At 50.1% G+C, this 12191-nt stretch overlaps 1 protein-coding gene across 2 annotated transcripts in view; it reads left to right on the top strand.

Moving 5' to 3' along the window:
• Positions 1–12191, top strand: part of ERI3 (ERI1 exoribonuclease family member 3) — a 150072-nt gene that overhangs the window by 80447 nt on the left and 57434 nt on the right. For both annotated transcript variants that reach the window (XM_069981203.1, XM_069981205.1), the window contains exon 7: positions 2015–2114. In XM_069981203.1, coding sequence (XP_069837304.1) covers positions 2015–2114 — 100 coding nt within the window. The remainder of the gene's footprint in view (positions 1–2014; positions 2115–12191) is intronic.

The raw sequence follows: 12191 nt of genomic DNA, 5'->3' as shown, positions 1-12191 counted from the left end.
ATGGTGGGAGAAAGCTGCCCTGCTCTACAGTTTGTATCGCCCCGTTGTCGGTCTTCATCCTCTCTGTCACATTTTGGGCCTTGCTCTAATTCTCGGTCTTTAGTTGAAGTTCAAGCAAAAAGAAACAGATAAAAATGAAGAAGTCAATGAGGATCCGGGCCCCGCGCGTCTTTCTGTAATTTACGGCCCCCCGGGGACACATGAGCAGCCAGATTTTATTATGATCAGTGACAGGAGCCGTGACGGCTACACAAATGTCAGATATGATCTTAATGGCGGGGAGGCACTGATGTCGGATAACTCAGCGCTAATGTCACCGTCCATCTCTGCAGGGAGGCCAGGACACCAGGGAGGCTTGTTTTGTTGCAGCAAACACTCAGCTGTGTATGAGTAGGCCATTTAGTTTTCAGATGTTTGATATAAGAAGAAACTTCCCATTCACTAACAGCAAGCGGAGATCCTGAAAATGGAGAATAACGTGAGATCTGCAGCAGTGGAGATCTCTATTGTTGGTATTGTAGACACTATTAGTCCATCTTTCCCAGGCCCCAGAATGGCCTCAGAACTCACCAGCTCACCGGGGTAGTACACGTCCATAGGACTCTTCAATCCTATGAATTGAATTCAAACAAATTGTACAAGTCAGGACTTTCTCACTATGAAATCCATTTATTGAGGTTCCATAAAATATTAGAAAAAATTATCCAAGGTAGAAAAACATACAGTACACACAGTCTGAGGCGTTTCAATCATATGACTAGACTGTGTGTACTGTGTGTACTGTCCTACCTTGGATAATTTTACTACTATTTTATGGAACCTCATTAAATGGATGAAAAAGGGCCGACTTCTACAATTTGTTTGCAGTGAACTCAGAACTGTCACACTGGTCCTCACCCAGCTTTCCTAGGAACAGAGAAGTAGAAAGGGCTGGCTGGGACTGAAGGTGGCGCCACATACTTACCTGAGCGATCACAATCCTTCCTACGGTATAGACCTAGGGTTACACAGGGACCTGTACGTTCTGCGATTTTAAGTGTTTTCTAGTTTGTGGTGTGAGTGTCTTCTAATCACTACAACTCTCATCATGCATTTAAGTCTATGTTCCCCAATCTTTGACTTTACGCTGTTGTTAAACTGCACCTCTTATCATGCACTTATGTCAGTGTTTCCCAATCTTTGACACTTCTCTTTTTGCCCTGCCATGAAGGGAGTTGTAGTTTTACCTGGAAGCCTGAGGAATCCTTGAGTCGTAAAAAATGTCACGTTTATGATAACACTCAATATTTGGATGGGATTTGCTTTCCTGTGAGATTCTGTGAAATTCCTTTTAATCTGGCATTTGATAATCCAGAAATTCTGCTAATCCAGCAGCTGTTTTGAGCACAATATGTAATGTGCAGAGACGCTATGATCAGTGAAGAGGAGGATGGTGTATCAACCGCAGGTTGTAGTTAACTAATGCCCCTATTCCACAGGTCGTTTAGAGGAGCTCTCAGCGCTCGTTTGCTCCTCGTTCCCCGCTCGCTGCCGCCACTATTCAATGCGGCTGCAGCGAGCGGGAGGGGGTTGGCGGGGAGCTGCGGGGGGGGGGGGGGGGGGGGGGGGGGGGGGATGGGCTGCCCGGGGGATCGCTGATTGTCCGGACAGCCCATAGGATATAGCAGCGTCTGCTGCCGATGCTCCTATTCAACGGAGCGACGGCAGCAGATCGCTGCTATATCAGTCACTTGTTTTTCAACATGTTGAAAAACAAGCGACTGCAACGATCAGCCGACATGAACGATGTCGGATGATCGTTGCACTCTATTCCACCGGACGATTATCGTCCGTAGCGGCCGATATCGGCCGAATACGAACGATAATCGTTCCGTGGAATAGGGCCTTAACTTTCATTGACTGTACTATGAGTTTGATAATCCAAAATCTGATAATCCGGCAGCCATCCCATTGATTTCACTGTTTATACTGATAGTGGACAATGCCCCTAACTCTCGTTTTTTTTTCTCCGCAGGCTTACAGTTTTGCCATCGGTACTTGGCCTAAGAACGGACTCCTAGATATGAATAAGGGCATGAGCCTGCAGCACATAGGGAGACCCCACAGCGGGATAGGTGAGTGTTTCTGGGTGGTAGCATGCTAAGCATGTTTCCCATTTTATTGTCTCATAGATGTGAGCTCCGTGTCCACCCATCTGGGCAGAGAAAGGGTTAATTCTTGTTCTCTTTCTCCCGACGCAAAATCTCTGCAATCGATCGGTGTTAAGGAGATGAATTATTTAAATCTCAGCAGCATTTAATTAGAGCGCCTGCTCCGAGGGACGCCGATCCTGCGCTATTGACAGGACTCGCATTAAAATTTGTGTTGGGCTTGGCGTGGGCATCCATTTGTATTGGGAGAACCCTGGAGGTGCCACTGCTGACAGCGCCCATGTGACAGGCGGCAGCCACATCCCTGGGCCTCTGACCCTGCTGTATGGTTCAGTTACAGTGATATTGTGTCAGCTGGGGGTCATGTACACTTCTCCATACACTGCACATAGAACTGACTACAGGAGTGGCAACTATAACAATACAGACTGGGTGTAGATAATGTATAGAACAAATAAACATTTACTGCAGGGGTCTTTGGCACCCATGTGGCCTAGTGTCATACATAGCTTACAATAAATGACCAAAAGAACAAATACTTCAAAATATCCTATAATTGTATTCACGGAGGAAGTATATAAAATATAACCGGCCCAATTTAGCCTCACCATAACAAATCCACAAACAAGAACCACGTCTATTCATTGTGAAAAGCAACTGTCCTACCGCTCCAGTGACCTTAAATGGCTGACTTTAGAGAGAGGGATTTTCTGTGATCGGTGACGGCACCTCAGCTGCATTATCTACTGGAGTCTATGGTAGTCTGGACTCCACCTCCCAGCTCATCATGTGTCCTCCATGCTCTACACTACAGCTCTGCTGCCTCACATTGGCTATTGTGCAGAACAAGTTCAGGAGGAGGCCGGTGCTTAGAGGACAGGCCAAGCCCCAGGAACATGAACAAGTCTAATAGATCTGCATCAATGTGAAGTAGTGGAGTTCCGGCAGTATCTCCCCACCTCGCAGCAGTCAAATGAATTCGGCTCACCTGGACACTCAGTGTGGATACCACGGTGCTCAGCTACACAAGATGAAGGCTTCAACGTGAGTCAGTAAAGATACATACAATGCGGCACTCGCTTCAATTCCACTTCACTTTATTAAGCCATACACGTAACAACGATGCACACGAATAACTTAGGCTACTTTATTGATGTGCATCATTGTTACATGTATGGCTTAATAAAGTGAAGTGGAATTGAAGCGAGTGCCGCATTGTATGTATCTTTACTGACTCTAATAGATCTGCTGTCTGTGTCCCTAACAAGTGATAGTGTCCTGAGTGTTAGCAGTGAAGCAGCAGCCTCCCTATAGATCTTATTTATGTACTGCTAACTCCAGCCTCCCTATAGATCTTATATACATGCTGCTGACTCCAGCCTCCCTATAGAGCTCATATACATACTGCTGACTCCAGCCTCCCAATAGAGCTTATATACATGCTGCTGACTCTAGCCTCCCTATAGAGCTTATATACATGCTGCTAACTCCAGCCTCCCTATAGATCTTATTTATGTACTGCTAACTCCAGCCTCCCTATAGATCTTATATACATGCTGCTGACTCCAGCCTCCCTATAGAGCTCATATACATACTGCTGACTCCAGCCTCCCAATAGAGCTTATTTATGTACTGCTAACTCCAGCCTCCCTATAGATCTTATATACATGTTGCTGACTCCAGCCTCCCTATAGAGCTCATATACATACTGCTGACTCCAGCCTCCCAATAGAGCTTATATACATGCTGCTGACTCTAGCCTCCCTATAGAGCTTATATACATGCTGCTAACTCCAGCCTCCCTATAGATCTTATTTATGTACTGCTAACTCCAGCCTCCCTATAGATCTTATATACATGCTGCTGACTCCAGCCTCCCTATAGAGCTCATATACATACTGCTGACTCCAGCCTCCCAATAGAGCTTATATACATGCTGCTGACTCTAGCCTCCCTATAGAGCTTATATACATGCTGCTAACTCCAGCCTCCCTATAGATCTTATTTAGGTACTGCTAACTCCAGCCTCCCTATAGATCTTATATACATGCTGCTGACTCCAGCCTCCCTATAGAGCTCATATACATACTGCTGACTCCAGCCTCCCAATAGAGCCTATATACATGCTGTTGACTCAGCCTCCCTATAGAGCTCATATACATACTGCTGACTCCAGCCTCCCAATAGAGCTTATATACATGCTGCTGACTCCAGCCTCCCTATAGATCTTATGTACTGCTAACTCCAGCCTCCCTATAGAGCTTATATACATACTGCTAACTCCAGCCTCCCTATAGATCTTATATACATGCTGCTGACTCCAGCCTCCCTATAGAGCTTATATACATACTGCTAACTCCAGCCTCCCAATAGAGCTTATATACATGCTGCTGACTCCAGCCTCCCTATAGAGCTTATATACATGCTGCTGACTCCCTAAAAATCTTATATACGTATTGATGACTCCAGCTTCCCTACAGTTCTTCTAAACTTGTTGCTGACGCCAGCCTACCTATAGATCTGTAATAGATGCTACTGCCTACCAATAGTTCTTATATACACTCACCGGCCACTTTATTAGGTACACCTGTCCAACTGCACGTTACCACTTAATTTCTAATCAGCCAATCACATGGCGGCAACTCAGTGCATTTAGGCATGTAGACATGGTCAAGACAGTCTCCTGCAGTTCAAACCGAGCATCAGTATGGGGAAGAAAGGTGATTTGAGTGCCTTTGAACGTGGCATGGTTGTTGGTGCCAGAAGGGCTGGTCTGAGTATTTCAAAAACTGCTGATCTACTGGGATTTTCACACACAACCATCTCTAGGGTTTACAGAGAATGGTCCGAAAAAGAAAAAACATCCAGTGAGCGGCAGTTCTGTGGGCGGAAATGCCTTGTTGATGCCAGAGGTCAGAGGAGAATGGGCAGACTGGTTCGAGCTGATAGAAAGGCAACAGTGACTCAAATAGCCAACCGTTACAACCAAGGTAGGCAGAAGAGCATCTCTGAACGCACAGTACAGCCAACTTTGAGGCAGATGGGCTACAGCAGCAGAAGACCACACCGGGTGCCACTCCTTTCAGCTAAGAACAGGAAACTGAGGCTACAATTTGCACAAACTCATCGAAATTGGACAGTAGAAGATTGGAAAAACGTTGCCTGGTCTGATGAGTCTCGATTTCTGCTTGAACATGACAATGAGTTCACTGTACTCAAATGGCCTCCACAGTCACCAGATCTCAATCCAATAGAGCATCTTTGGGATGTGGTGGAACGGGAGATTCGCATCATGGATGTGCAGCCGACAAATCTGCCGCAACTGTGTGATGCCATCATGTCAATATGGACCAAAATCTCTGAGGAATGCTTCCAGCACCTTGTTGTATCTATGCCACGAAGAATTGAGGCAGTTCTGAAGGCAAAAGGGGGTCCAACCCGTTACTAGCATGGTGTACCTAATAAAGTGGCCGGTGAGTGTAGGTGTTGCTGACTCCTACCTCCTTATAGATCCCATTTACATGTTGCTGACCCCAGTCCCCCTGTACATCTTGTATGCATTCTGTTGACTTTACTCTCCCTATAGATCTCCCATACATGCTGCTGACTCCAGACCCCTATAGACCTTCTATACATGCTGCTGACTCCAGACCCCTATAGACCTTCTATACATGCTGCTGACTCCTGTCCCCCTATAGATCTCCCATACATGCTGCTGACTCCCACCTCCTTATAGACCCCATATACATGTTGCTGACTCCAGTCCCTCTGTACATCTTGTATGCATTCTGTTGACTTCACTCTCCCTATAGATCTCCCATACATGCTGCTGACTCCAGACCCCTATAGACCTTCTATACATGCTGCTGACTCCCACCTCCTTATAGATCCCATATACATGTTGCGGACTCCAGTCCCTCTGTACATCTTGTATGCATTCTGTTGTCTTCACTTTCTCTATAGATCTCTCATACATGTTGCTGAGTCCTGTCCCCCTATAGGTCTTCTGTTGCTGCCAGGGCCCTTGCTCGCCATACAGCGTCTGGGGATGATGGTGGAGCTGGCTCAGTTAGATGGGTGGTCATAGGTTCACGTGGTGACCCGGGTGACCCGCCTTTCATCCTCAGAGGCAGTTATGGGGTTTCCAGTTATAATTGAGTCATAATATCAATCACTTGTCAGGCAGAGGCGAGTGTGAGGCGTCCTGAGTGTCTTCTACTCCATCCGCAGCTTGGGACACAGCCCATTACTCGCTCACAGTTCCCAGCACTCCCGCAATCAATGCTTTAATTGATGCTTCATGCAGTTAATGTATCCAAGAAATGAGTAATATCAGCCCCTCGGATGGAGTTCGGTGATGACGCTGAGGTATGGAGTCCTCACACATCGTCTCATAGCAGCCTAATGTGGTGCGGCCGGCAGTCTGTGCCCCGGGACATCACAGGCCGGACTCTCCATCATTATAGAAACCTCGGATCCAGACACCTGAGGGGCCACTCACACACAGGTTGTGAAGAAGAGAAATCTGAGATGTATTTTGGCAAAAAAAAATATTGCACCCAAATTCCATGTAGAAACTAGTATTGGCATGGAAGTGTAAACTGTGACGTAACGTGCATGTAGAATCTACATCAGAATACTTAGTGTGCAGGAAGGTGTCCCGAAATTCTCCCGAGGTAACTAACCAAGAGCCGTGGTCACCAGGGCTGTGGAGTTGGTAAGCTGCAGCTCCGACTCCTGAATTTTATCAGGACCGACTCCGACTCCTGCTCCTTCATAAATGGCCAATCATATACCAGGGGAGTTATTTATCACACTGGCTCAGCAGCTTCTCCCTAATGTCCTACATGATCCTGGGGCGACTTCTGAGTGAATAAAGGAATACTGTATATAAAGCAGCTTCTCCTGTGTGTGCAGTGGATGCAGCCAGTCTCCAGCCTCCATGTCCTGAACAACTCCGAACTAGACTACATGGAGCAGGTGATTTTTCCTGCTGACAATCTTCTATGTTTCTAACTAAATATTCACCATACTTGAAGAAACACTGCTAACCATGCCAGATACCTGTAATATAGAGGTCAGCCATAGTGATATAGAGGTCACACAGTGATATAGAAGGTCACTGTGGAGGCACGCAATAGCAAGCACACACACAGCCTGCTGCAGCCATAGCGCGCACACAGCCCCCCACACAATGGACTCTTCCAGCTCAGAAACAAACTGCCAAATAGTGACCGACAACTTTTCCATGACCCCCCTTATGTAATAGGGCTAGTGTCCTATTAGAATGTTGCTCATAATATATATTCATGAGCAAAACTTGTAAAATTCATATCAAAATTCAATTCTACATTTTTTAAAGATTTTTTTTAAACCTGAAGTCGGTACATTTTTTTCCGACTCCAACTCTGATTCCAGCCAAAGCTAGCTCCGACTCCAACTCCGACTCCAGCCAAAACAAACTCCAACTCCGACTCCAGCCAAAACTAGCTCCAACTCCGACTCCAGCCAAAACTAGCTCCAACTCTGACTCCACAACTCCGACTCCACAGCCCTGGTGGTCACAGTGATCGCTGCTCCTCAGCAACAAAATGTTAATGCTGTTAAATCCCACCCCTTTATTAAAGAAGTTGTCCAGGACTAGAGAAAGCACAGATACTTTCTTGCAAATACAGCGCCACCCCTGTCCTCAGGTTGTTTGGTATTATAAATCAGCTCTCACTTTAATGGAACTCAGCTGCAAACCCACACCCAGCCTGAGGACAGAGAAAAGTCTGCCATGTTTTTTTTTTTTTTTCCAGGCCCTATTAGGATATAAATAGAGAACAGGTCATAAAGAAAAGACTGCGATTTCTCCCATTTTGAAATCCATTCCTGGCTTTGGCTCCAAAATTCTGTCCGATTAAATCTCTGTGTAAACGCACCATTACAGTAAATGATTATCGGCCTTACTTACTTACTTACTTACCGATTACTAACAGTCAGGGCCGTATTTGCCACTAGGCACCCGTGGTCCCCTGCGGGGGGCGGCACCCGCAGGGAGCACTTTTTTATTATTTAAAAAAAAAAAAAAAAACCTCCGGAGGCACGGGCCCACGGGTTCCTAGTCCGCGCCGGGGGGGGGGGGGTGACGGAGCGTCCGGGAGCAGGAGCAGGATGGGCGGCGCTCACGTGATGTGACGTCATTGTCGAGCAGGAGAGAAGATCCGGCGCTGCGGGGCTGCAGCTGTGAGCTTCCGGCCTCTGCCAGACTGTGTGTGCCGGAAGCTCAACACCTGCCCCGCAGCCCGGTCCCCGGCGCTGCATGGGGGGAGGGAACCAGCCTGCCTGCCCATCCTGCTCCTGGCCGCCCCGTCTCCCCCCCAGCCTCTCCCCCCTGCCCCACAGCGACTGCCCGCCCCCCGGCCCCCCTGCATCCTCAGCTGCTCCCCTGCTGGGGCAGCCTCTCCCCCTACCCTCAGCCTCTCCCCTGCCCCCCAGCCTCTCCCCCTACCCTCAGCCTCTCCCCCTACCCTCAGCCTCTCCCCTGCCCCCTCAGCCTCTCCCCTGACCCCCAGCCTCTCCCCTGGCCCCCAGCCTCTCCCCTGCCCCCTCAGCCTCTCCCCTGGCCCCCAGCCTCTCCCCTGCCCCCCAGCCTCTCCCTCGCCCCCCAGCCTCTCCCCCTACCCTCAGCCTCTCCCCTGGCCCCCAGACTCTCCACTGCCCCCCAGCCTCTCCCCTGCCCCCCAGCCTCTCCCCCCTAACCCCCAGCGTCTGCCCGGCCTCTCCCCTGCCCCCCGGCCTCTCCCCCTGCACCCCAGCCTCTCCCCCTGCACCCTAGCCTCTCCCCTGGTCCCCAGCCTCTCCCCTGCCCCCAGCCTCTCCCCCCTGCATTCTCAGCTGCTCCCCTGCCTCCCAGCCCCTCCCCCTGACCCCCAGCTTCTCCCTCTGACCCCCAGCCTCTCCCCCTGAATCCCAGCTTCTCCCCTGCCCCCCTACCGCTTCCCCTGACCCCCAGCCTCTTCCCCTGAACCCCAGCTTCTCCCCTGAGCCCCAGCCCCCCCTGAACCCCAGCTTCTCCCCTGCCACCCTAGATGCCTCTTCCTGCTGCCTGCCCCCCAGCTGCTCTCCCTTTCCCCCAGCTGCTCTCCCTGGCTCCCCCAGTTGCTCCCCCTGTCACCCCCAGCTGCCTCCCTTCCCCAGTCCCCCCCCCCCAGCTGCCTCCATTCCCCAGTCACCCCCAGCTGCCTCCCTTCCTCAGTCCCCCCCAGCTGCCTCCCTTCCCCAGTCACCCCCAGCTGCCTCCCTTCCCCAGTCACCCCCAGCTGCCCGCCTGCAGACGAGTTGTGGTCGGAGAAGTCTTCATGATGCTGCGCCAGATGGAGAAGAAAGCAAAAAGTTAGCGACGGCAATTCGAGAAGACGTCACCTGTGAGTCATTAGTAACTGCACTGTAATCACTTCTATACTGTGCAGAGCCTGTGTACCATTGGGGTCTCAATGGGTCAGTGTATTGTTTGCAGTAGTGTACTGACACAGCCCTGCGGTCACTACAGTACACTAGCGCAAACTTTTAAACTAGGACCCAACTACAACAGCTGCAGGCACTACAACTCCCAGCATATCCTGAGGGCTGTAGACTGTCAGTAAATGCTGGGAGTTGTAGTGCCTGCAGCTGTTGTAGTTGGGTCCTAGGTGCATTATACACTGGAGGCTTTGTGGGAGATCAGAATACATAGATCTGTGGGGGCTCAGTGTAGGGAAGTGACCCCAGAACATCACTAATAAGATATAGGGGGAGATGTTTTTGTTCTATCCCCTATTAGTGCGGTTCTGGGGTCACTTCCCTGCACTGAGCCCCCACAGATCTATGTATACTTATATGCCACAAAGCCTCCAGTGTATAATGCACCTAGGACCCAACTACAACAGCTGCAGGAACTACAACTCCCAGCATGTACTGACAGTCTACTGCCCTCAGGATATGCTGGAAGTTGTAGTACAGTGTAGACTGATGTATTGCTGGACCTTCAGGGCTGATGGTTGTCACCCACAGATTGCAGCCACCAGGAGCCTCTGCACACAGTGATTTATTACAGGGTTGTCCTCTCAGAGACTACAACTCCCAACATACCCTGAGAGCTGTATAAATGAAGGGTGTTCTGAGATTTGTCACAGATACAGATCAATTCAGGAAAGGAGCGGGTCAGCATGTGGTGTCTCACTGGTTGTATATTGGTGGGCTCCAGGTACCCCAGCCCAACACTGGACAGAACCAGTCCCCAAACTAAGACGTCCCCGGCCTCCTTCCTCCATCACGTCTGTTTGATGAGAACAGCGGGCATCAAGCAGAGCGGCACCCAAGTGCCAGGGTATATACCATGCATGTACAGTAATGGCGGGGGGGGGGGGGTTGTTGCCTCTGCGTGCAAAGTGCCTAGGGCAGCATGAACTCTAAATACAGGCCTGCTAACAGTTTAGGATAATAATCATTTAGTGTAATAGGACATGTAGGAAGGCAGTGATCAGCTGGCATGCACGACAATGGCTTATAGTAATCTTTTAACACACCGAAAGATCCTGATCCTGGTTAGCAACGGTTTGCAGCGCGTCGCTCCATGTCAATGGGATCTAAGGATCATTTGGGCACCTGCTCTTGTTCCTTCACTGTGCTGCTACACACATAGACAGTGAGCATGGAAGTAGCAGGAAGTGAGTGCTGAGCCGACAGGTCAGCCCTTGCTTCCCCAGGACAATCATGCAGTGTAATACATCCTTTAGCCACCCCCCCCCCCCCCTCCTTCTGTCTGTAGATCGGCAGAGTACAGCATGGGAGAGGAGCTGCAGTGTACAGCATGTAAGTAGAGAAGAGCTGCAGTGTACAGCATGGGAGACGAGCAGAGCAGCAGTGTACAGCATGGGAGAGGAGCTGCAGTGTACAGCATGTAGGTAGAGAAGAGCTGCAGTGTACAGCATGGGAGAGGAGCAGAGCTGCAGTGTACAGCATGGTAGAGGAGCAGAGCGGCAGGGTACAGCATGTAGGTAGTGAAGAGCTGTAGTGTAGAGCATGATGGGAGAGAAGCAGAGCTGTAGCGTACAGCATGGGAGAGGAGCAAAGCAGCAGAATACAGCATGGGAGAGGAGCTGCAGTGTACAGCATGTAAGTAGAGAAGAGCTGCAGTGTACAGCATGGGAGAGGAGCAGAGCTGCAGTGTACAGCATGGGAGAGGAGCTGAGCTGCAGTGTACAGCATGGGAGAGGAGCAGAGCTGCAGTGTACAGCATGGGAGAGGAGCAGAGCTGTAGTGTACAGCATGGAAGAGGAGCAGAGCTGTAGTGTACAGCATGGGAGAGGAGCTGAGCTGCAGTGTACAGCATGGAAGAGGAGCAGAGCTGTAGTGTACAGCATGGGAGAGGAGCAGAGCTGCAGTGTACAGCATGGGAGAGGAGCTGAGCTGCAGTGTACAGCATGGGAGAGGAGCAGAGCTGCAGTGTACAGCATGGAAGAGGAGCAGAGCTGTAGTGTACAGCATGGGAGAGGAGCAGAGCAGCAGTGTACAGCATGGGAGAGGTGCAGAATACAGCATGGGAGAGGAGCTGCAGTGTACAGCATGTAGGTAGAGAAGAGCTGCAGTGTACAGCATGGGAGAGGAGCAGAGCGGCAGGGTACAACATGTAGGTAGTGAAGAGCTGTAGTGTAGAGCATGATGGGAGAGAAGCAGAGCTGTAGTGTACAGCATGGGAGATGAGCAAAGCAGCAGAATACAGCATGGGAGAGGAGCTGCAGTGTACAGCATGTAGGTAGAGAAGAGCTGCGGTGTACAGCATGGGAGAGGAGCAGAGCTGCAGTGTACAGCATGGGAGAGGAGCAGAGCTGCAGTGTACAGCATGGGAGATGAGCAGAGCTGCAGTGTACAGCATGGGAGAGGAGCGGAGTTGCTGTGTACAGCATGGGAGAGGAGTGGAGCTGCTGTGTACATCATGGGAGGGCAGAAGAGCTTCAGTGTACAGCATGGGAGAGGAGAGGAGCGGAGCTGCAGTGTACAGCATGGGAGAGCAGAAGA

This window comes from Dendropsophus ebraccatus, chromosome 8 (assembly GCF_027789765.1).
Source record: "Dendropsophus ebraccatus isolate aDenEbr1 chromosome 8, aDenEbr1.pat, whole genome shotgun sequence".
NCBI lineage: Eukaryota > Metazoa > Chordata > Amphibia > Anura > Hylidae > Dendropsophus > Dendropsophus ebraccatus.
The sequence above is the reverse complement of the archived record's forward strand: the minus strand, read 5'-3'. Positions and strand labels throughout refer to the sequence as shown.